At 37.0% G+C, this 23,214-nt stretch overlaps 16 protein-coding genes across 16 annotated transcripts; 8 read left to right on the top strand and 8 right to left on the bottom strand.

Moving 5' to 3' along the window:
• Positions 1–338: 338 nt before the first annotated feature.
• PEX1 (AAA family ATPase peroxin 1) lies at positions 339–3,524 on the top strand (the record flags this gene model as incomplete). Its single annotated transcript, XM_062951615.1, has 1 exon — positions 339–3,524. One exon carries the CDS (start codon positions 339–341, stop codon positions 3,522–3,524), a length of 3,186 nt encoding a protein of 1,061 aa, XP_062808600.1.
• Positions 3,525–3,669: 145 nt separating this feature from the next.
• Positions 3,670–4,338, top strand: PSF1 (DNA replication protein; the record flags this gene model as incomplete). The annotated part of the gene is made up of 1 exon (XM_062951614.1): positions 3,670–4,338. The coding sequence occupies one exon, from the start codon at positions 3,670–3,672 to the stop codon at positions 4,336–4,338; it is 669 nt and encodes a 222-aa protein (XP_062808599.1).
• Positions 4,339–4,382: 44 nt separating this feature from the next.
• On the bottom strand, positions 4,383–4,889 carry MED11 (Med11p; the record flags this gene model as incomplete). Its single annotated transcript, XM_062951613.1, has 1 exon — positions 4,383–4,889. One exon carries the CDS (start codon positions 4,887–4,889, stop codon positions 4,383–4,385), a length of 507 nt encoding a protein of 168 aa, XP_062808598.1.
• Positions 4,890–4,992: 103 nt separating this feature from the next.
• Positions 4,993–6,303, top strand: PRCAT00001795001 (dihydrofolate synthase; the record flags this gene model as incomplete). The annotated part of the gene is made up of 1 exon (XM_062951612.1): positions 4,993–6,303. The coding sequence occupies one exon, from the start codon at positions 4,993–4,995 to the stop codon at positions 6,301–6,303; it is 1,311 nt and encodes a 436-aa protein (XP_062808597.1).
• A 90-nt stretch (positions 6,304–6,393) lies between these two features.
• PRCAT00001794001 (uncharacterized protein) lies at positions 6,394–8,121 on the top strand (the record flags this gene model as incomplete). Its single annotated transcript, XM_062951611.1, has 1 exon — positions 6,394–8,121. One exon carries the CDS (start codon positions 6,394–6,396, stop codon positions 8,119–8,121), a length of 1,728 nt encoding a protein of 575 aa, XP_062808596.1.
• Positions 8,122–8,192: 71 nt separating this feature from the next.
• PRCAT00001793001 (40S ribosomal protein RACK1) lies at positions 8,193–8,727 on the bottom strand (the record flags this gene model as incomplete). Its single annotated transcript, XM_062951609.1, has 2 exons — positions 8,193–8,604; positions 8,663–8,727. The coding sequence occupies 2 exons, from the start codon at positions 8,725–8,727 to the stop codon at positions 8,193–8,195; spliced, it is 477 nt and encodes a 158-aa protein (XP_062808595.1).
• Positions 8,728–8,836: 109 nt separating this feature from the next.
• On the bottom strand, positions 8,837–9,376 carry ASC1 (40S ribosomal protein RACK1; the record flags this gene model as incomplete). Its single annotated transcript, XM_062951608.1, has 1 exon — positions 8,837–9,376. One exon carries the CDS (start codon positions 9,374–9,376, stop codon positions 8,837–8,839), a length of 540 nt encoding a protein of 179 aa, XP_062808594.1.
• A 439-nt stretch (positions 9,377–9,815) lies between these two features.
• On the top strand, positions 9,816–11,297 carry PRCAT00001791001 (uncharacterized protein; the record flags this gene model as incomplete). The annotated part of the gene is made up of 1 exon (XM_062951607.1): positions 9,816–11,297. The coding sequence occupies one exon, from the start codon at positions 9,816–9,818 to the stop codon at positions 11,295–11,297; it is 1,482 nt and encodes a 493-aa protein (XP_062808593.1).
• Positions 11,298–11,370: 73 nt separating this feature from the next.
• On the bottom strand, positions 11,371–12,282 carry GCN3 (translation initiation factor eIF2B subunit alpha; the record flags this gene model as incomplete). Its single annotated transcript, XM_062951606.1, has 1 exon — positions 11,371–12,282. The coding sequence occupies one exon, from the start codon at positions 12,280–12,282 to the stop codon at positions 11,371–11,373; it is 912 nt and encodes a 303-aa protein (XP_062808592.1).
• A 169-nt stretch (positions 12,283–12,451) lies between these two features.
• PRCAT00001789001 (DNA-directed RNA polymerase III subunit) lies at positions 12,452–13,267 on the top strand (the record flags this gene model as incomplete). The annotated part of the gene is made up of 1 exon (XM_062951605.1): positions 12,452–13,267. The coding sequence occupies one exon, from the start codon at positions 12,452–12,454 to the stop codon at positions 13,265–13,267; it is 816 nt and encodes a 271-aa protein (XP_062808591.1).
• Positions 13,268–13,447: 180 nt separating this feature from the next.
• On the top strand, positions 13,448–15,652 carry DBP7 (putative ATP-dependent RNA helicase; the record flags this gene model as incomplete). Its single annotated transcript, XM_062951604.1, has 1 exon — positions 13,448–15,652. The coding sequence occupies one exon, from the start codon at positions 13,448–13,450 to the stop codon at positions 15,650–15,652; it is 2,205 nt and encodes a 734-aa protein (XP_062808590.1).
• A 30-nt stretch (positions 15,653–15,682) lies between these two features.
• PRCAT00001787001 (5'-(N(7)-methyl 5'-triphosphoguanosine)-(mRNA) diphosphatase) lies at positions 15,683–16,618 on the bottom strand (the record flags this gene model as incomplete). Its single annotated transcript, XM_062951603.1, has 1 exon — positions 15,683–16,618. The coding sequence occupies one exon, from the start codon at positions 16,616–16,618 to the stop codon at positions 15,683–15,685; it is 936 nt and encodes a 311-aa protein (XP_062808589.1).
• Positions 16,619–16,778: 160 nt separating this feature from the next.
• On the bottom strand, positions 16,779–18,020 carry PRCAT00001786001 (ERMES complex subunit; the record flags this gene model as incomplete). Its single annotated transcript, XM_062951602.1, has 1 exon — positions 16,779–18,020. One exon carries the CDS (start codon positions 18,018–18,020, stop codon positions 16,779–16,781), a length of 1,242 nt encoding a protein of 413 aa, XP_062808588.1.
• Positions 18,021–18,882: 862 nt separating this feature from the next.
• PRCAT00001785001 (uncharacterized protein) lies at positions 18,883–20,742 on the bottom strand (the record flags this gene model as incomplete). The annotated part of the gene is made up of 1 exon (XM_062951601.1): positions 18,883–20,742. One exon carries the CDS (start codon positions 20,740–20,742, stop codon positions 18,883–18,885), a length of 1,860 nt encoding a protein of 619 aa, XP_062808587.1.
• A 749-nt stretch (positions 20,743–21,491) lies between these two features.
• On the top strand, positions 21,492–21,770 carry PRCAT00001784001 (uncharacterized protein; the record flags this gene model as incomplete). The annotated part of the gene is made up of 1 exon (XM_062951600.1): positions 21,492–21,770. One exon carries the CDS (start codon positions 21,492–21,494, stop codon positions 21,768–21,770), a length of 279 nt encoding a protein of 92 aa, XP_062808586.1.
• Positions 21,771–21,887: 117 nt separating this feature from the next.
• PRCAT00001783001 (uncharacterized protein) lies at positions 21,888–22,955 on the bottom strand (the record flags this gene model as incomplete). The annotated part of the gene is made up of 1 exon (XM_062951598.1): positions 21,888–22,955. The coding sequence occupies one exon, from the start codon at positions 22,953–22,955 to the stop codon at positions 21,888–21,890; it is 1,068 nt and encodes a 355-aa protein (XP_062808585.1).
• Positions 22,956–23,214: the final 259 nt, after the last annotated feature.

The following is a 23,214-nucleotide window of genomic DNA, read 5'->3' as shown; positions in this document are numbered from 1 at the left end:
AAAATTGAAAGTCTCTCTTGTGAAATGCTTTGAAATTTCTGCATTACATTCTGTCGTCTACTGTGTGTAATGTTTTCTACAAGTGACATTTTTCGAGTGAAGACGTCCACACGTAGACGATCAAAGTGGTTAACTTGTATATAGACAAATTGTTTAGTAGTAATTCTAACGATCATAGACTTCCTTTTTTTTTTGCTGGATATATACCTCGGCCCCACAAAATGAATGCTCAAGTCGGTGATGTTTCTCGAAATTAATTTATTCCACTTTATACTGAGGTGAGTAGAAATAATAAACAAGTTCATCTACATAATTAAAATAATCACTGAGTGATATAGATGGATGGCCATAAAGTGACCATAAAATATAGGTCATTGAAGTCAAACTTGGTTAATTTGCCTTCTAACCTAAGTAACTTATTATTTAATGCAAATATTAAGATACAAGATGTTATACTCGAAATAGTGCAAAGTAGTGGCAAAAAGTACTATGCTGGATGGTCTGGTATGTCATCTTCTACAATTAGTACGTTAGAGGTAGACTCGATATTTGCACAATCCCTTTCTTTACAAGATAATGAAGCTGTCACATTGAATTTAAAAATCAGGAATTTTGAGACCAGTCAAATTTATTTGGAACCACTCACCAGCTCTGACTGGGAGGTCGTTGAGTTGCATGCGCAGGCGATAGAAGATAAACTCTTGTCGCAAACGAGATGTGTCTCATTGAATCAGGTTTTGGTAGTATACCCGACGCAAAGTACATCAGCTAAGTTAATTGTGACTGATATTGGTACTAAAACCCATGACTACTGCAAGATTTCTCCATATTGTGAAATCGCAATAGCTCCAAAGGTGCGAGTCAAAAAACCTAACGGATCACTGAAGATTGGTAAACCTGCCAAGTCAACTACAGAAGACTACGCAAATATGCCCTCGGTTTTGAAAAGAGGGATATCATTGCCTCACGAACTATTCAGTAAACTACCAGTATCAGCAAATCGTCATGGCTTGGAAATTTATGCAAATCCAAAAGTCCGGGGCTCTCTCGATTCAGAATTTGTCGCAGTATCGGTGATTCCTGGTCCAAATAGTAGAACAAATTCTGCACCCTTGCAGCTGCAGCCAACAGATGAGAAGGACAGAGAAAAAGAAAAAGAAAAAGAAACGAATTCTGTTGCCATTAAAGAAAATGCCAAAGTAATTGCAAGATTGGTTTTCGACAAGAGCTGTCATACTGAGATGGTAGGTTTGTCTTTGAAGTTAGCTCAAAGCTTGAATGTCGAAGGTTCTGTGGGTACTATTATTGTCTTGAAACCAGCTGTTAAACGAATGACAGGAAAGGTAAGTACTGTCATTATTCACCCTTATATTACTCAAACCAGGAAAGCAGGTCAATTAAATTTGAACTCAACTGATCAGAAAAAGAGAAAAGATGAAATACAGAAGCAGTTGATAAAAAAATTGTTTGTCGGGAAGGAGGGATTCTTAAATATTCCAGTAACGAATTATATGAAAATTGAAAGCATCGCAGACATATTGCCTAATGGGGGCTTAATCAGGTTTAAAAAAAATAGCGATACAAATGCATGGACTACATTTGATGCAGACAGGAGGATGCCTAGAGTTGAGTTAGGTGAAGAGTTACTTCGGTCTGCATCTTTCTTGGAAAAGCGTACTCTAGATGATATGGGGACTGATGAAGCCATAGGCTTGGAGAAAACTCTTGATGACATAAAGGAGTCGATTTTCCTTACAAGTAACTCAGGAACTCTTGTTCACGGGAATTCTGGGAGTGGTAAGTCAATAGTGTTGAAATTACTTGGTAAAATGGTATCGCAATTTGGATATCATACGAAGTATGTATCATGCGAGTCTCTAATGAATGACGGCCTAAACACTCTGATTGGTAATTTTACAAAGTGGTTTCAAGAATGTGCATGGTACAAGCCTTCTCTACTTATTTTAGACAATTTGGATAAGTTATTGCCAGCTGAATCTGAACATAGTGATACTTCGAACACGTTACAGATGAGTGAGTTTTTTGTAGCGCAAATTCAAAAGATCAGCAACCAACAAAACAGTAATGTATCTATCCTTGTTTCGTCTGAATCAAAGGAATCTTTAAACAAGTTACTTTTTCAGAGTCATGTTATTGAAAACATTTTCCATTTAAGAGCACCTGACAAGAACATGAGATCCAAGATCATACTGAGCTTTTTAACAGATAGATTAAAGATGACCATTAATTTTGATATCTTAGATCTTGTTTCTGAAACGGAGGGATATTTACCTAATGATTTAAAAACACTTTGTGAAAGAATTTATCATGAGTCCTTATTTAATCAAGAAGAACTGGAAGGAAAACTTATTATCAATAAGAGCACTTTTGAAAGTGCAATTAAAGATTTTGTGCCTTCTAATTTGCGAGGGGTTAAACTTCAAGGTTCTTCTGTTAATTGGTCTGATATAGGAGGATTGAAGGAAGCCAAAAATTTATTGCTAGAAACTTTGGAATGGCCGACGAGATATGGACCCGTTTTTGCAAATTGTCCTTTGCGGTTACGGTCCGGAATATTGCTATACGGCTATCCAGGATGTGGTAAGACGTTATTGGCTAGTGCCGTTGCTGGTCAATGTGGATTGAACTTCATTTCCATCAAGGGCCCTGAGATTTTGAACAAATATATAGGTGCATCCGAGCAGTCTGTTAGAGAATTATTTGAAAGAGCTCAATCCGCAAAGCCTTGCATATTGTTTTTTGATGAATTTGACTCAATTGCCCCCAAGAGAGGACACGATTCTACAGGTGTTACTGACAGAGTTGTCAATCAGATGTTAACGCAGATGGATGGTGCAGAAGGATTGGATGGCGTTTATGTGTTGGCAGCTACGAGTCGACCAGATCTTATTGATTCTGCTTTGCTACGCCCTGGTCGATTAGATAAGAGTGTGATTTGTGATATGCCAGATTTCGAGAATAGACTTGATATCTTGAGATGTGTTACTTCCAAAATGAAATTACAAGAAGACGTGGATCTAAGAGCGATTGCAGATAGGAGTGCGGGCTTTAGTGGTGCTGATATCCAGGGATTGGGTTATAACGCTTATTTGAAAGCAGTACATACTAAGCTAAACAGAGATGAAGAAATGGCAGTTAAGGGAAGTACCAACTCTAAAGAAAAGAGTAGTCATCAGTTCTTTCAAGTGAATTCTGACAAATTAAAAAACCCACACTTGCTGTCCGCCGCAAAGATAAAAATCCTCCACCAAATTGAACAACTTTTCAAAGATGAAGATGACGCAAATAATTTATCGAATCTGCATTTGATGGGTTCATCACTGGAGATAATCATATCTCAAGTTGACTTTCTTGAGAGTTTAAAAGAAACAAAGCCGTCCATTTCAGTAAAAGAGAAGCAGAAATTAGACAAAGTTTACGGAGAATTTGTTTCCCAAAGGGATGGAAACATGCCAGACGGTTCAGCCAGTAATGAAATAGGGGGTAGAACTACTCTTATGTAGACATATAGATGCTTATATAGCCCTTTGTGATAAAATAAGAGTTACTCTCTTCGGTTGGAATGTATGTAAAACGGTACTGACGCGATTATCACCGCGATATCAATATTATTTTAATATTTTTGTTTCTGATCCTTTGGTGGATAAGATGTACGCAGATCTTGCAAACAAGTTAATCCGTGATGCTAAACGTACTTCAAGGTTGAACGAGGTTCCTGCTTATCAGTCCGATCTCGTTAAAGATATTCTCAAGGAGATTGCAGATCTTAATGTGGATGCATCATACCTTGCAGACTATCTGGAAATGCAAGAGAATGAAGGTGATTACAATGAAGAGAGTCAGAAGATCAATCAGTGTCAATTATTTGTAACTCATTTATCGATGCGACGGAATAAAAGGTGTCTTTTGGCATATGAAAGGCTAAGGGCCGAGAAAATTGACGAATTTGCATGGCTAAACATTGATCCTATAGAGCCTAATAACGAGAAGAAAAATAAGCTGCTGATTAAAGAACCTGACGCATTTGGAATTTATACGTATCAATTGTTACTAGAAAACTTGAATCCAGCAGAACAGGAATATTTCAAGAATTACCAAGACCTTCTTTTGCATTATAAAACTCATTTTTCTGATATAGATCTATCTGGCAATTTGGAACCACCTAAAAACATCTTTACTGATGTTAGAGTTTTAAAGGATGGTGGTGAAATACAAACAGAGTACGGTGTTTTTAATTTGATCAAGGACTCCCAATTTTACGTCAGAAAGTCGGACGTGGAAAGATTAATTCAACAAGGCTATCTTGAAGAATTATGATGCTCATCTATGAATCGTATATTCTAATATATATTTTTAGACTCCTAATCTGAAGGAATCATTTCTACGTCGTTATCGTTTTCAATATTGCTCTTATCTTTGTCAGGTGAACGATTTGATTGTATGTTTGCTTTAGGACTAGTGGCTTCTTGCTTAACAGCATAAGAAGTTTCATCACCAAGAAGTGTTGAAAGTTCCTGTAACTCCTCCTTAAGCTTTTCTTTTCCTAGTGACGTATTCCTTTGGTCGACTTTTATTGGGAGAATCATCACCCCATCCTTATTTCTATCATAGACACCGATATTATCATCCATAAGTTTAACTTCCTTCCTCAATTCAATTGCAACGTTACTTATGGTTCCATATATGTCCTTAACTTCCGCTGAAAATTTATCCTTTGATTTTGTTGAGTCGTTGTGGTCAGGATCACAGTATGTTTTGAAAAGTTTCGACAAATTATCTAAAAATGTTGCTACCTTTGCATCAATCAGATTCAAGGAATCTATTCTCTCTTTGATATAGCTTGAATCTGTGTCGTTATCTTTATCCATTCCTTTTTTTTTTTGGACGTGGAGCAGCTTATCGTTAGGATTTAAATATATTTTCTGCTCTGAGATTGAGAAATATATTCAGTCCTTCTTTTGGAAATGAACTATGCCAATTGACCTAGGGTTATCGAGAGTAACAAAGCTCCTCCAGCACTTAGGAAACCCACACTACTCTTATAAGTCTATTCACATCGCTGGCACAAATGGTAAAGGGTCTACGGTTGCCTATTTATCTTCAATAATAACTCAATCAAATATAAGAAATGGAAGGTTCACATCTCCTCACATGTTATACTATAATGATTGTATATGCATAAATAACAAGGCATATCCAACTTCAAAATTCACACATATAAGTCAATTAGTTAATGAACAGAATTTAACATTGCAACTAAATTGTACTGATTTTGAACTACTAACCGTGACTGCTTTTAAGATTTTCGAACAAGAGAAGGTAGAGTTAGCGATAATTGAAGTAGGCCTCGGTGGTAGACTTGATGCTACGAACGTCCTTCAACCTTGTGAACAAAGAATCATGGGAGGGGTAATAGCGACTGGCATAACTAAGATTGGTATTGATCATGAGAGCTTTTTGGGCACGTCAATTGCTGATATTGCGTATCAGAAAGCAGGGATAATTAAAAAAGGAATACCTTGTGTGGCAGATGGAACTAATAAATCCGAGGCTCTTTCCGTAATAGAAGAGCAAGCTCGTTTGAATGGATCGGAGCTAACTTTAGTAGGCTCTGATGAAGTTGGAGATGCATTCGCATTAAGAGCTAGTATGTTACTACGGTACTCCCCTCTTAAAGGAAACTATCAACTTCAAAATTTGAGCATTGCCCTAAAGATAATTGATATTGTCATGGCACAAGATTATAACGAGTACACAATGGAAGATGGTCGCTCAAAGATCCTGCCAGAGTCGATTACGTCTGGTATTTCGAAGGCTAATTGGCCAGGAAGGCTTCAGTCAGTTCATATTGATACTCTAGGATTTGACGTACTATTAGATGGGGCACACAATGAAAGTGCAGCAGAAGAACTAGGTAAGTTCCTTCAAGAATACAGAGGTCAAGGAAAGGGTCTCATTTTAGTAATTGGTATAACTCAAGGTAAAAACGTGGAGAACCTTTTGAAGCATATTGTAATTAAAGAAAAGGACACATTGATTCCTGCGCTGTTCCTGTCGCCTGATAAGATGCCTTGGGTCTCAAGCTATGACCCTAACCTGCTTCGACGCACCTTCAAGAATTATTCCAATCTGGTAGTGGAAATCAAAGAGCATGATGTTCAGAGCATTATTAAGTATTTAAAAGATATCAAACTCCATGGTGATGATAGACAAATAGTAATTTGCGGTAGTTTGTATTTATGTGCTGACTTTTTGAGATGGATACAAAATGGTGAACGATAACTAAAAATCATATTTTAAACGCGATCGCGCCCTTATAGATGTAAGAACCTCAATATATGTCCTCTATTTTATTTTTGCAATTCACTACTGATGGCTCAATTGACTGAATTTGAGAAGCAAAGGCAGCAGAATATCCAAAGGAATAAAGAACTTCTTCGAAAGCTTAATTTAGACTCCCTTGGTAACTCATTTGTTGATGATAGGTCTAAGAAGCCAAAGCATCCAGCTAAGAGAAGAAAGCGTAATGAATCAAGGCTGCCTAGTAAGGAACACCATGAACCTACAAGAAGGTCTAGTCGTCTAGCTGGTATTAAAACTGAGAATTCAGAAGAATATAAGAAGCACCAGGAAGAGTTGGAAGAGGCAGACAGGCGAAAGAAAGAAATTGACAAATTGAGACTGACAAGATTGTATGGCAACTTTAAACTTATTGATTTGATTACAGATCGTAAACTGGGTGGATTGAAGTTTGAAGATAAAGTTATAAAGACAGAGGGTGATGTCAAGAAAGAAGGAACACCGCTGTTAGAAGATAATGAAAAAGATATCAACATAGCCGACGATAACAAGGTGTTGGGAATTTTAAAAGAGCTCGGAGGGAAATTTTCAACTGGTGATTTCTATGATATTATTAGGAAAAACCCCTTAGAATGCAACGATAGCCTCCTAGAGTCTAAAAGGAAAGAGTTTGATGATTTAAAGATTTACGGACGATTTGATCCCCTTGATATTAAAATAACGCATAACAGAATTACTGCAATTAATTTTCACCCCACAGAAACTGACAGAATTATATCTGCTGGCGATACTTCTGGACACCTAGGCATATGGGCCGTTGACTCTTCAAAAGATGAAGAATGGCCCCTAATCACTATTTTAAAACCGCATGGGAGAAATATTTCACGAGTTTTGACTTCCTCTAAGTCTCCTTCAAAAATATTTTCTAGTTCCTATGACGGCTCCGTTCGACAACTTGATCTTAATAAGCTAGAGTCAAGTGAAACTGTTTATTTAAGCGACCCATACGAATCAAATGATTATCCTTTGGGAGTTTCAGATATTATGTTTCCCCTGGACAATCCTAATTTACTTTATATGACGACGTTGACGGGAAATTTTTATAGGCATGATTTAAGAACAGCTTTCAAATTCACTGAAAAGGCATCTTTATTGAGACTTCATGACAAGAAGATTGGCTCATTTAGCATTAATCCGAATGTTTCGTATCAAATTTCAAGCGCATCACTCGATAGAACGTTGAGAATATGGGATTTAAGAAATGTATCAAAATCCAATGGAACGTGGTCAGAATTCGAAGATCAGAAGTCTCCACTTATTTGCGATAGTTACTCGTCAAGGCTTTCCATCTCGTGTGTTGACTGGAGCTCAAGTAATAAATTAGTGTGTAACGGCTATGATGATACTATAAACCTATTTGATTTAAATGATTCTATTATGACCAATTCTTCGAAAGATCTCCTGAAGAACTCAAAGCTGCAATTGAAGGAGGATCCTGACAGTTCGTTGATTCCAAACAGTTTGAAGCCGTTCAACAGAATTAAGCATAACTGTCAAACCGGGAGGTGGGTATCAATTTTGAAGTCTAAATGGCAATCTTTACCTAACGATGGTATTCAAAAATTTGTGATTGCAAATATGAATAGAGGTTTAGATGTCTATGATGACAACGGCTCGATATTGGCTCATTTGACAGATCCAGAAAAACTAGGAGCCGTTCCAGCCGTTAGCACCCTTCATCCATCCAAAAATTGGGTTGTTGGCGGAAGCGCTAGTGGAAAGCTTTACTTATTTGAATAAAGACGACATATCATTTAGGATACACGGATTATTGTACTTTTATTAAATGTTTACGTAGCGCTAGGTAGAATTTAAGCGGAGGAAGTCATCACTTGCCAAACTCTGATGGCGTTATCTGTGTAACCAGCAAACAAGTTTTGACCATCAGCAGACCAAGCCAAAGACATAGCTTCCGGGTTCTTAGCCTTAGCTCCAATTGCAAACTCTGGTTTCAATTCATCCAACAAAGTTCTTTCCTGTAAGTTGAAGATCTTGATTCCAGATGCAGTGGCAGCAGCTAACCAATATCTGTTTGGAGAGAAAGCTAAAGCATGAATCTCAGCAGCAGCATTCAAGGTGTACAAAGTCTTGTTTGAGTTCAAGTCCCACAAGATAATGACACCATCTTTACCTGCTGAAGCACATAATGATCCATCTGGGGAAATAGTGATACAAGAAATGTATCCGGTGTGACCAATGAAATCAGCAACAAGGTTGTATTCACTTAAGTCCCATGACTAAATTAAATGTTAGTAATTGTTTTGTCGACAAAAAAATTAACTCCGAACAATTCAAATTTGGAGGACGGTAATGATCAGAGATCTTGGTGATAAAAATGTGTCTCATTCAATGCAGAAGCACTGTCTGAAGTAGCAAATATAGTGATCATCATCTCAGTCCGTTAACCAAAAAAAAGAAAAATTCAAAAGCATTCGCTATTCCTGTAAGAATTTAATTATAAAGTACTTACCTTAACGGTCTTATCCCATGAAGCGGAGATAACAGTAGAGCTGTTGTCAGCTGGGGAGAATCTGACTGCAGAGACCCAGTCATTGTGGCCAGTCAATGTTTCCATACATTCACCGATAGTATTCCAGACCTTAACAGTCTTATCACGAGAGGCAGAGACAATTTGTCTCAAGTTCTTAGCAATAGAGACTGATAAGACATCTGACTTGTGACCAACGAATCTTTTAGTACATTCACCAGATTCTAAGTCCCACAATCTTAAAGTTTTATCCCATGAAGCGGATAAAGCGTAAGCACCATCGGCAGAAATGGTGACATCTTGAACGATATGAGAATGACCTCTGAAAGACTTCTTTGGGACACCGTATTGGTTCTCACCTCCAGTCAATTTCCAAGTAATCAAAGTCTTATCTCTAGAACCAGACAATAATAAATCTGGTTGTGCTGGGGTAGTAGCCAACGATGTGACCCATCCATTGTGACCTTCTAAGGTACCTCTTAAAACCAAAACTTCTTGATCAGCCATTATTGATGTTTTTTTAATATTCTATGTTTGTTCTGACTATGTAAAAAAAATTTAATATATCCAATCTTCTCTACACTAAAAATTTTTCACCCATTACTGCAGTGCTGTGTAGAGTGTGGTCTTGATATCAACGAAGAAAAAAAAAAGTCTGAAGTTACACAAAGCTATTACATCACGTGAGTCCGTTTTGATTCTGTTCCTCAGTTTACCCTCTATTCGTTCTCGGAAATACGCAGTGAAAGGTGACTGCTTTTTTACCGAGCATTGTGCAGGTGACTTACTCCTCCGCGCCGCATTATCTTTATATGTCTATTAACATTTAAGTGTTGTGTATGCCGTACATCCCGCCGCGTCTAACAGCAAGTGCAACAAAGCTGTATCTATCTAGTATTATGAGAAAATAACAAAGTAAAACTTCTAAAGGCCGACTTTTTAATAGATGGAAGATCGAAAGATTAGCATTGCTGTGATTGGAGGTGGTACTGCTACCAATGATCTAGTTTCGACATTTAAAGCTTTATCTCCTAGTATCAATTATGTATTGCCAATTCTGGACAACGGAGGGTCCACATCAGAACTTATAAGAGTGATTGGGGGTCCTGCGATTGGAGATTTACGGTCACGACTAACAAGACTTATACCAGAGAGCCAGGAGCCCTTAAGAAGACTATTAAGTTTTAGATTATCCTCGGATTCTGAGACAGCAAAGGCAGAATGGAACGAAATTGTTGAAGGATCACACTACTTATGGATAGATATAATGTCGTCTACCAGGGAAATTATAAGGGCATTTTTTGTTCACGTTCATGTGGAATTGTTGAAAAGATCTAAGCATCACTTCTCGACTAGATCAAAAACTCAATTTCGTTACGAACTTGCTAGCGTTGGTAATCTTTTTTTGACAGGCGTTAGATTGTTCATAGGCTCCTTAGATTCAGCAATTGAACTTTTCGCAAGATTAACTGAAATAGACGTTAATACCTTGGTTCTTCCCTGCATTAATACCAACTTTTCTTACCATATTAGTGCATTATTGGAGAATGGATTCATAATAACAGGTCAATCCCAGATTTCCCATCCTTCCGAGAGCGGCCCAGCAGTTGATGTTTATCCACCTCCAATAAGTACTACAAGGCCTCCCACACCTACGGAAAGTGACTCTCCAGGAGATTATTGGAGTACACAACCGAAAAGTAATCAAACATTGAATGTTCCAATAAACGAGGTGGCAACAACTAACCTCATGCAAAGACCAAGTGATAGCGTTGAATTTGACGATTCAGATGAAGAATCTGGCAGCGTTCCACAATACACACATCCCGAGTTGAAGAAATCTCAGCTACATTTTTGCAAAACGGATAATGTTCGGCCACTTTTGTCTCCTATCAAAAGAATCTTTTATATTTCACCATACGGGCAAGAAATTTGTCCTGTTGCCTACAACAGAGTAACTAATACTCTTGCTACTGCTGACGCAATAGTATATTCTATAGGTTCATTGATGACGAGTATTGTACCTGTAGTGATATTGCGCGGCGTAGGAAAAGCTATTGCGAGTGACTTAACTGACAACCAAAAGAAGAAGAAACGTATCTTGTTACTTAATGGGTGCTTGGATAGGGAAACTTTTGGGATGACAGCAGCCGATTTTGTCAAGGTCATAGTTGATCTGGCTCTTTATTCAATTTTGGAATCAAAACCTAGATCAAGTTTAGAAATCGAGGAGTCCAATCTCGGTAAAGATTGGACTAATTTTATTACTCATTTGGTGTATATGAAAGACCCTAAGATAAAGGTTGATAGGAAAATTATAGAAGAGAAGAAAGTTTCTTGTATTGAAGTTGATAGAGTAACCGGGGAGGATTCTTTCGAGTTGAAAGACCTTGAAAAGAAACTCAGCTCAATTATTCATGGGCATTGAATATAATATATGGTACAAAAATTTTAAAGTATTTAAGGTTCTCTAGTAGCTGATAAAGGTTCTATACAAATATTTAGTCATACCACACCTTAATCAACTCCTCGGATACTGCCGAAGGTGTCAATACCCCTAAATCTGTAATTAACGCAGTGATATATTCATGTGGTGTAAAGTCAACAAGCTGTGTATTGAATGAATCTTCTTGATCTTTTTCTTGAAATGCTAGGGTATTTGGTAAATCATTTGGTGCCAAAGGAAACAACCTGACAAATTTGTGTGACTCGGTAACCACATAAAATGGCTTATTGTTAACTTTTGCTAAGCATCCAATCTGATATGAACCGATATGATTAATTATTCCACCACTTTCGGCGACTCCTTCCGCCCCCACTAAAATCTTGTCAACTTTATGTATCACGTAACCAACAGCATTATCCACAACCATATCAACCGGAATATCTGCTTCTCTGAGGACTTTTGCCATTTGCTTACCGTTCCCTGTTGGTCTAGATTCTGTTACAATTACTCTGAATCTAATCATTCTCTCTTTTTTTGCCTTCAATAAAAGTTGGTGTACTGCTCTCGAGTAAGAATGCACTAGAATAATGTCATCATCTCTTATAAAAGGCACACCAAATTCAGCCAGTTTATTTCTTGATTCTTTCGCTCTTTGAACGAATAATTCACCATTTTCAACCAAGTTCTTCTTGCATGACTCCCAGTCGGAATAAAGGTTAGTATTTCTTAACACAAATCTCATGAACAAATCACATCCTGCTGAGAGTGATATAGCATTTGGAATAGAAGTCTTAAGAATTTCTATATTCGATTTGACTAAATTGATGAGTTCTGAAGACGTCGACGGCTGTTTAATTCGAAGCATGGAAACCAATGACTCTATCGCCGCAATGGGCATGGTCATATCCTCATTATCTTTCAAGAATTTAAGATAAACTTCTTTTATATCAAAAGTCGATTCTGTCATGCTTTGAAGTTGGCTATTGCCTTATTGAGTTCCTTTTAAATTTGATTAAAAGTTGACTAAAGGAAATCGATCTCACGTGAGAATCATCTTTAATTTTCAAATGAGATGTAGATGAATTTGAAATCAAAAGATTAAGGTTGATATTCTCTTCTTACATTATTAGTGGAAAATGTCGCATTCTAAAGATGTTGGTAAGTCTTTATTCATCGATGATGATCATGAAATGGAAGAAGAATCAATATCTGATGAACCATCCCAAAATATAAAAAACAAGGCAAAGGAAGATGAGGATCCCGTGATAGAATCCATTCCTATTGTATTAAGTAAGACTCCTAGGTCCAGTCAAACAGTACATGCTTTCCAATATCAAGGAAGGCCAAAAACACATCCTTTTAAAGAGACGCGATTAAAGGCATCAATAAAAAAAGAATCAAACTTCGTTGAAATGCAAGTGCCAATAAATACTCACAAATTCTACGACATATCAAGATCAGAAGAATGGGGCAGTGAAATGAGTAAGCAGCGGTTACATGGAGTTTTAAATAAGACAAATGGAGGAATGTATGTTGGTCAGTTGGTCAAATCCGGTGAAAGCAAGAAATTGGTTTTGACTCCAGTTGATAGTACAGTGCAGCTCAGACCCGTATTTTCTTACTTAGACGAGCTAGATGCATCCAGAGCGCTCGATAAGAAATCTGAGGTTGTTGACCATCTGAAATCTTCAAGTATACAAATTTTACAAACATCTGCAAAGTCAAATTCACTGGCGCCGCATAATGACGCGTATGGAAATGTCACATTAGGAGAGTCATTAAAACATTTGAAGAAATTTGAAGAGGAAGAATGGTCTGCTTTGTCCTGCAAAGCTCCAAGCGACCAAGATTCTGTAGAGTTGAAACTGCAAATACAAAATGGAGGTAATGGAGTGAAATTGAGATGCAACTCCAATATGGATAGTTATTTAAGTTCATTGATTAGCTCTTGATCATAAGTCACTCAAATCAAAATCCTCCAACATCATGGTCATATATGCTAAGTAGTCTTAGATAAATGAATTTAATGCTTCTTTATATCTTCTCACGTGATCTCATCTTGCGGCTTGAATCGTTATGAATAAATGAAAGGACATTTTAGATAATGCCTACTGTTAGGGTCTTAGAGCAAAATGGATTCCGATGATGGTATGCTCTTGAACTTTTCAGTTTCTGATAAAAGTGTCAGTAAACCTTTAAGTAATAAGAACGTAAAAGTTACGGGAGGTAGATGGAAAGATAGGAGAAAACTTCAGTTATCTTTGCAGGGAAGAGGTAGGCAAAAGAAGAAAGATAAAGAGGCGAGTGGTGTTAATTCTATACCAGTAAAGCCTTCCTTGACTGAACGTGTTCCAGGAAGCTCAAATAATTCTGAATCAAAGCGCGGTTTTGAGGGGCCTGATTCAAGCTCAAAGAGAAGGCATAAAGAAGTCAGAGGGGAGTTTGGGGGAAAAAACAATACGTATGTTTCATCTTTATTCACATCTAACGGGCCTATTTCAAGCTTGTTACCCACTTCTCAGAAAGAGGGGGATTCACTTGGCCCGTCTAATGCACCTTTAAAAGATTCTTCTTCATTCCTTGGGTTGGGCTTAAATGAGAAGCTATCAAATCACTTAAAGGAAGTTTTGAGGTTTACTACTCCTACAAAGATTCAGAGCACAGTAATTCCAAAGATTCTTTCCGATAAATGTGATCTTATATTGCAAGCACAGACTGGTTCTGGTAAAACTCTTTCCATCGCCCTTCCAATTATACATAGATTAATGCAGGTAGAAAAGCATCCTATAACACGTACCTCTGGATTGTTGGCCATCATACTTACTCCTACAAGAGAATTGGCTACCCAAATCTATGGAGTTTTAGAGTCTTTGACTAGATGCTGTCATCAAATAGTTCCCGGTATTGTTATTGGTGGAGAAAAGAAAAAATCTGAAAAGGCAAGAATTAGAAAAGGTGTTAATATCTTAGTAGCCACACCAGGTCGGCTTGCTGATCATTTAGAGAATACAAAGACATTAGATGTAAGCCAGTTGAGGTGGCTAGTTTTGGATGAAGGTGACAGGTTGGTCGAATTAGGCTTTGAAGAGACCATTACCAAAATTACCGATATAATCACGGAAAAATCACTTATCAGAGAGACTCGTCACAGCTGGGAAAGTTTACCCAATAAAAGGATCAACATTTTATGTTCTGCAACCATGCAGAATGTAGAGAAGCTAGGCAACATGGTTTTGAACGACCCAGAAGTGGTTAGTGCTGAAAAGAACGATGGTTCTTCAAATGGACTTGATTTACATCAAGCTCCAGATCAGTTGATTCAAAATATAGTTGTTGTTCCTCCAAAGTTGAGACTTGTTACTTTGGTGGCTGAGTTGAAGATTCTAAGTTCGTCCTCTTTAGTGCGAAAACAGAAGTCAATGATATTTTTTTCCTGTTCTGACTCTGTTGATTTCCACTTCAGTGTTTTCACGAGAGGCGGATCTACATTGGGAAAGGATTTTGGAAAGGATGAAAAAGTTGGAAAAGAAAATGCAAAAGAGCTGGTCACCATGCGGACTGCTCCAGTCATTGCCCATAACGTTGCCTTTTATAAACTTCATGGCTCCTTGTCGCAAAAGGAGAGAATAGACACTCTTCAAGGGTTCATACAAAGTAGATTTGAACATTCCATATTATTGTGCACAGATGTTGCTTCGCGAGGATTAGATTTACCTCATATTTCAACAGTAATTGAATATGATGCACCTTTTGCAATTGAAGATCATTTGCACAGAATTGGTAGATCTGCGAGAGCAGGAAATGAAGGATCAGCACTATTGTTCTTGTTGCCTGGGCCAGAGGAGGAATATGTTGACAAGAAAGTCAAAAGCGTCCATCCCCATTCAGCAAACATAAATATTATATCTTACTCTGAACTATTGAAGAATGGCTTTGGATCGTTAGAAGTAACCAAAGATGATTCCAAAAAGAATGCGCCAAGACGGCATGAAGGTGATTGGGACACACATGCAACTACTTGGCACTTAGATGTTGAAAGATGGTTATTAGAAGATCATGAAGCTCATAGTCAATCCGTGCAAGCATTCACGTCACATATAAGGGCATACGCAACTCACTTATCATCAGAAAGAGCCTTTTTTAATGTCAAGAGGCTCCATTTTGGGCACTTGGCCAAGAGCTTTGGTTTACGAGACACGCCAAAGGCATTAGGAAAATTTGTAACCAAGAAAGATTCTGATAATACACAAGCATTGAAGAAAGAGTCAGCTAAAAGTAAGATGCTAAAAATGGCTAAATTGGCTCTCAAGTCATCGAGCAATGAATTTAATTACTAAGAATCATGTATATTAAATAGGAATATGTTGCTATTCATTATGGTGACTACCTATGTTTCTATAATGGGAATTTCTAAACCCCTCGATATTCCAAAGACCGTGGTTTTCGCCTATTAATACTCCCAAATTAACTTTCTGATAGTAATCTCCAGCTAATTTTATATTTTCAATGACATTATCTAGTAATATCGCCTTGCCGACAGCAATCGAATCACCTAAACCTGGATGACTGACATTCACAACATGAATATGAAAATGGTAGTAAGATGGATGATAGTGTATGAAAATCCTCAATTTATCCTCCTCGATGAGAAACCTTTTGCAAGTGACTTGCTTAATTGTTTTCTGAATTCCAATCAAGTAAGAAAGATGATCGCCATTCAAATCTCTCACTGAAGATATATCTTTTCTATTCACAATACAACACAAATACAACGATTCCATATTTATCTGATCCCATTTCATATCAGGCAAAAGTACAAATCCCATGGTTAAATCTTTGTCGTGATAAATAAAAGTTTCTGATTCTTTTCCCTCGAATAGGATGTTGTATACCCACTTAATTCTATCTCCTTTCATGCTCTCTATGTAAGGCACAACATACATGCTGTACATATCTGGCGTTTCAAGTACATAATGATACTTCTGTTGAGAATATTTTCTTATATGAACATCAGTAGCTGGGTATATTAAATTTAGCTTCGACGAGGGAAGTTTATCCAAATCCTGAAATAAAATTGCATTCGACCAATGATACACATCGTTCAGATTAATGAGCTTTAAGTCTTGTATTAATTTATCTAAGCCAGTATCTTCAAATTCAAAATTGAAATGAGATTTCTCAAGTGCAATTATCGCAGCATCAGAGCCAATATTTCCAAATAGAACCACAGTTTTAGTAGACGGTTCACTTTTCAACACCTTTGAAAATTCAAACTTCTTGATTAAGTCTGAAAGTTCAGCCATATCAAATTATTGTCTTAACGAAGTATCTTGGTCTCCATGTAATTGCGTATAAAATGTCTCTGGAAAAAAATCCAATAATAAATAGACGCAATGCTATTTTTGGTCAACTTCGTAAACGTTTTTTACAGGCTGAAAGTCTAGTATCTATATGTCTATCTATCTATTTATTATTCTTATTATTATAACTATTATTATTGAGATTTGGCTTCTCATCGTCAATATCATCATCATCATCATCCGAATCGTTATCGTCATCTACATCCGAATCGTTCATATCAAAACAAACCCAACTCGGCCAAGCAATTTCCTCCCTCAATAAAGTTCGTAATTTTTCTATTAGGAACCTTTCAACTTTACCTACATTCCTTAGAATATTATTTTCGACTTCTCCAATCTCAGATTCTATCTTGACTTTTTTAATTATATCTATTCTTTCTCTTGTATTTGGTGCTGTGATATAATCCACAAAGTTACCTCCGGTATTTAATGTGGACCCATTGTTATTGGATTCAGCATGAAATGAGGAAAAGTAATCAGCCACATTGTCATCAATATCACATAAGAGTGAGAAGAATATACAATTTTTCAAATAAGCAATTGCAGCAACAGAATGAATTGCCAAATCTGAGACATGCAACTTTATAGGAAGAGATATAAATTGCGGCGACGGAAAGTTAACCAATAAATTCACAGTGACCTCCATACACAAGTCCCCCAGGTAATCAACATCTACTATGCATTGTATGTCATTTTCGCTAATAGGCGGTAGTTTACTTTGTTCTCCAGGATTCACTTTAGTAGAGCCATTATTCAGCTCTTTCATAAATTCATTAGGATTATCAGTTGGTGTTCTGGGTCGATTATGAGAGATTGATGCATTCAAGTGGCCCAATCCTACTATATTATTCATCCCATAATTATTCAAATAATTCAAGCTTCCCCCTCCATTACCAGTCATTAAATGTAGAGGATCAGAAGTTTTCCTTTTCAATGAAGGAGAGGAAGATAGTGGTGTACTATTAATATTACCGCTTATATTCGTAATTGGGATCTCTTTAGTGGTAAGGTCATTGCTGCTGATGGCCGTACGCAGATTTTCCCCCTTTTCTTCTTGCTCATCTTCTTCATCACTAGTGCTAGATCCACTCAGGAAGGTCCGTGTAGCTGCCCTACCTTGCTCTCCCTCATCTTCCCCATCCTCGTAGAATTCTTTAAAAGGATCCCCGATATGCCTAATTGTAATCTCTGGAGGTATGCTTCCTAAGCTGAACTTGGTAACCCTGATATCATCGATATATGGTGGCAATGTCAAAGTTCTAAACTGATGATCTAAAAATTTTCGAAAAGTATCGTTTATAGATCCATCACCAACCAAGTTTTCCCAATTGACATCAAATGACATTTTTTTGTGTCAGAGAATTTTGTTCAATTTGTAATTGAAGTAGAATTCGTATATTGTTAGTGTAGCTATAATTTTTTATGAAACCTCAAGATCAAAAGTTACACAAACTTATTTTTAATGTGTTGATCAATTCAATTAAAATCATTTTGAAATAGTTTGGAATAATATATCAGAAATCGACTATGAGAAGCTAGAAAGTGAGATTTTAGTCATTCGGGTCCCTTTATCGATTGTTTTATATTGCCTTGCCTAATGATTTATTATACTATGACATATCTCCACAAGTCGGAATTTATTCCGGTCAAGAATGTTCAATTCATTTTGTATGTTCCAATTATTTGCAGAGATGGAAAACAAGAAGTAGTTATATAGAGCGTTAAATTCTAGTTGGAATTTTTCTTAAAGCAGCTTAGAAAATTTAACTAAAATTACAGTTTATTTTTACTTACCACATAGAGAGCATAGTAATGTGAGCCTCAGTTAACTATTTTTTTAAATCGTGATCTTTTGTTGATTTGAGTATTACTCGCTCAAAGGAATTTCTTAAGCGATATAAGCGATATAAGCGATATAATTACAGGGTAGACACTGGGCACTTCATTTAGCTTCCTTGGGGCTATACTTAGTCTGAAGTGTACACTTTGTAGATTCAAGCAAGACTCCGTGACATGTTTAGAGTCGATGATATTGCATTAGACAATTCTTCTCTCTGATTTGGAGAAACAAGTGAAAGTGTAGCAAGAATTGAATATTAAATCATTTTTTTGTCATTTCTTAAATTGAAGCTTGAATTAGATTATAAAATACAGTAAAAATAAATAGATAATATCCGTTTATGAAATCATATATAAGTACGCATCATTTATTTCTCAGTTTCAACACCATTTACAACTTGGACCTCCCTTTTGAAGTCGTTATCAGTATATTTAACATCAGTCAAGAGTCCGATTATAACACTACTGGATAAATGTTCCTTAACTTCGAAATCATTTACAATTGTGCCATTAATTGAATCGGATGACTTTGACTTAATATCACACCTGAGATCAGTTGAATTTCCTTCCACTGGAGAAGATTTAGTGGTAATATCTAAGGTGACAGGGAAAGATGATTCGGATTTGTAAGATAAAATTGACAAAGCAGTTGAGTTGTCAACAATGTCAAAGCTTAATTTGTTGTTGTTGATAAGAACTAGACTGAGAGAATCCGTGGTAGTTACTGGCCCAGCTCCGAATGGTGGACCAACCTTAGTCTGCTTAGATTTTTCCTGCTTAGTCAAGATAGAATTTATGCTAGAATTGGCAGTGATGTTATAAGTAACGGTAGTGTTATCACTGAACTCGAAGTTAACAATAGACGATACATTTGAAACAATCAAATCCTTAACAAATTCATTCTTTATCTTTGGCGTCCATGGACTGACAGGTGGCGGGCTCGTTAAAACACCAGTTGTGATTTCGATTGCAGCAGAGTCAACAACAACACCTGAGCTAGTAGTAACATTTTGAGATTCCCAAGCCAACAAATTACCAGAGATAAACCAGCTGTCAGCAGTGATTTCATTAGCGCCCTTGGTGATTGGTTTTGGAAGGGCAGGAATACCTGGAGTGAAATCAATAGTTGGTGATACCACGTAAACATCGACGGTCGCATCCCCCTCCCATAACAATGGTAAAACGGAAAGTAAATTGATTTCGTAGGTCAACCCAGTAAAGGTACCATAGTCAACCAAAGGGTCAAAATTCTTATGAGCATCTTCTGATAACCCTTCTGGGTGGTACAAAACAGGCTTAGGGTTCACTGATCCAACATAAACATCATTAACAAAAACATTCAAATAACGTAAAGGAGCAGTTTCAGTTTTGAAATAATCCTTTTCTTCGTTAGAAGCAGAAGCGAAAAACTCTATTTTTGCGGCAGTTGAGTTGGTGGATAACTGAGGTAAAGAAATTGAGAATTTGTCTGTATTTGGTAAATTGTATGGCTTTCCAGCTTTAGATAATGCAAAAACAGAAGAAGCAGGTCCTTCGGCAATGAAAATATCACTTGGATTAAAAGGCTTGTCATTAGCAGGAATTGTATCGTTGGTTAAGGAAACCTCTAAGATAATATCAATTCCGGTGGCATCGCCTTCCAAAATAGAGACGGCAAATGATCTCTTGGACTCGAATAAAGACAAGTATTCCGAAACATTTTTTGTCGTCGAAGAAACTGTAACAGTATTATCTTTTCCAAATGGAGCAGAAGAGCGCCAGATTGGGTATTCATCGGCGGTAATCTCAAACACCAATGGTGTCGTGGTATTCTCTAACAAATTGTTTGTGAGATTTAAGGTTAAAAATGCACCAGTATAATTCAAGTCCTCAGAAGTTTTGAATTTTCCACTCAACCCATCGACCAATGTATCGTTGAAAACCACTTGGCTAGAAGCCACAGTGACTGCGTTTAATGGTGTCTCAATTTCAAATATGTTCACAACCGCTAAAGCAGGTTCCTTTGGAGCTAAGAATCCAAATATCCCAGCTACTGGGAGTGTCAATTCATTTGAAACTTGGTTGCTCAAAAGCATCAATCCCATAACAGAAGCCATGAAAATTGAAGCAAAGTTCATCACTTTACGTAAAGGAGACTTTTTTGGAGCCAAAGGGAAGACAACTTCACCATTATTTTCCAAATCATTTGCTAATAAGAGATCCTTATCGGATAACTGAATTGGGGACATCTTATGTAATGTTTATCCTTGAGCTTAGTGATTGTGAACAAACATTGAAAGCAGGGGGAATAATGCTGGACCTTATATAGTTGCCTTCTACATCCTTTTTCAGTTGATAATCGGGAAGCCGGTTCTTTTTTTTTTTTGTTGCGTCTTGCATGAGCATTATCACTAGATTTTTTTGTCCCTCAATATTTTTTTTTTGCAATTTAGCTTGACTCATGCAATTATTCGACTCTGGAGACAAAGGGAAAGGAAACAGCACCCCTCTCAATTCCTTTCAGTAAATACGTTTGATATGGTATGTTAACAGATTATCTTATGATGTTTTGAGTCCCAACCTTGTATCGTTAGAGCGTAACCTCCCTATCGCTCGCTGAAGCGATTTTCTAATTTCAGGATCTAACGAGCCCAATTTGGCGAATCTCGAGCTCACCGGTGTTACGATCGGCCACCTCCAGACATTCTTGATTGTATGTAGTACACGTCCCATGGGCTCCTCCGAGGCAACTATCGGCCCGGTGCGATCTCATCAAAAAAAAAAAAAAATAATTCAGGGTCATGACACAAAGCCCTCTCTCCCATCGGAATCAAGCGGAAAATGTATAGTGTTAGTGATTAGTATTTTGTCAGCTGGTTTATCATGTGATAAATTGATGCCCAAAGCACTACTCACATGATATGTATTTTGGCCAGTAAGATATCAACAAATGACTAAAAAAGTTTAACCGTGCTTTGCTATAAAAGAGTGGGATAAGATGTCAAAGTTTGTGTTACCAAGTAGTTTGAGGGAATTAAGATTCCACTTGTCTCAAACAGGAGATGCTTCCATCCCTTTGAGAAAGTTTTTAACAAAAAATTATCCAGCATTGAAATCCCTGTCCAATTTTCAGTTACCAATATTGATTAGAGAAAGTTACGGCATCCATCCAAGTTTAACGGCCAGATTTGAAAAAGGACGGGAGACTAAAACAAATTTGGAAGGTTTGGATGAAGCAGGGATCGAAAATGCTTTGAGCAATGTATTGAAGACTTAAGGCATTGCAACTCGTTGCAGGATAGGAAAACATCGTCACATAATCATTATGTTTTCTTCTAAAACCTACTATCAATAATCTATTTGAATCCTTTCACATAATAAATAATTCTACGTTCTATAACTTACGAGTTTCACAAATGTAGTCATCTCCAAATTGGTATATGTTCCAGCCCAAACTTGCCTGAGAGTCTGTGTACAATTCCTTAATAGATCCACCACATTCATTGTGGATACCGCTGGCAACAACGATTGGAAGAAAATGCTCCAAGGTAGGATGCGCCTGAAACATCAAAGAGTTATGTTTTCTTCTTAATTCTTGTAACCCTGCTAGCACATTAGGAGAATTGTATAACGTCTCCGTTAAAATGGAGTTGAACGGCCTGACATATGGCATGACGTGGCCGGGTTTCAGGAAAGCAATCCCCAAATCTCTCAAGTTATGAACCGACATACCAGAACATATGATCAAACCTTTCAAATATTTTCCCCTTTTTTCATCCCATAATAGGTTGTTTGTATAATTGCTGAGCAATTCACCTAGTCTGAAGTTCGTTTCAAAATCATCGGTGTAAGTAAGAGATACTTGGATTAACGAAGTATCAGGTAAGTCCAATTTGTTAATTGCTTCCGGTTCCTTAACTGAGGAATCCTCTGAAAAAGCGACTTTCAACGGAACCCATACTCCATGATCGATTCCTCTTTTAGATAGAGTTGTATGAAAGCCACCAGCTTTTAAATGCTCTTTAACGTCGTTAGCAAGGAATTTAGAACATTTCGTACGGAATTTTTCTTTATACATATAGTCAGGAAAACCATAAAAGTCATAAATTAAAGCATTCTGGTCCTCGCCGTCTGATGGAACAGCAATTTCAACCGAATTGCGTCCACTTGATTGCCAATGTGCCGAAACAACAATTATATAATCAGGTTTCCACTTATTTTTGATAGTCTGACCTAAGGTTCTTGTTATGTTCCAAGCACCTTTATTACCAAATTCATCATCTTCATACATGAAAGTTGGTCCCCCATGGCTAAGGAAAAAGGTAGGAAAAGGATTAGGATTTTTCACGAATTTTGCAACTGACATGTCGTGGTATTTAACACTATAACTTTTCGAGCTAAACTTTTGAGTGAAATAAAACACAGCTATCGAGACCAAAATTACAAATACCTGTGTCTTCATGGAGACTTAATATTCCGTGTAGCTTCTTCTGCTTTGTTCGCGGAAATGTAAGAATAGGTATAACCCACCTTTTGAGTAAGACCTTACAAATGCTTAGATATTAAAGGTATGTCTATTTCTTACGTAATTTTTCCAATTATATTGTATTTTATTATGTAATCTAGTGATGTTATAATTTCCAGAATTCTGAATTTCATATCGCAGGACTGCTATTGTCTGCTAGCAACAATAAACAGATGCAATTATTTCAATTAAATTG

This window comes from Priceomyces carsonii (assembly GCF_900007245.1).
Source record: "Priceomyces carsonii strain CBS4050 genome assembly, scaffold: Debaryomyces_carsonii_scaffold_2, whole genome shotgun sequence".
NCBI classification, from domain to species: domain Eukaryota; kingdom Fungi; phylum Ascomycota; class Pichiomycetes; order Serinales; family Debaryomycetaceae; genus Priceomyces; species Priceomyces carsonii.
The sequence above is the reverse complement of the archived record's forward strand: the minus strand, read 5'-3'. Positions and strand labels throughout refer to the sequence as shown.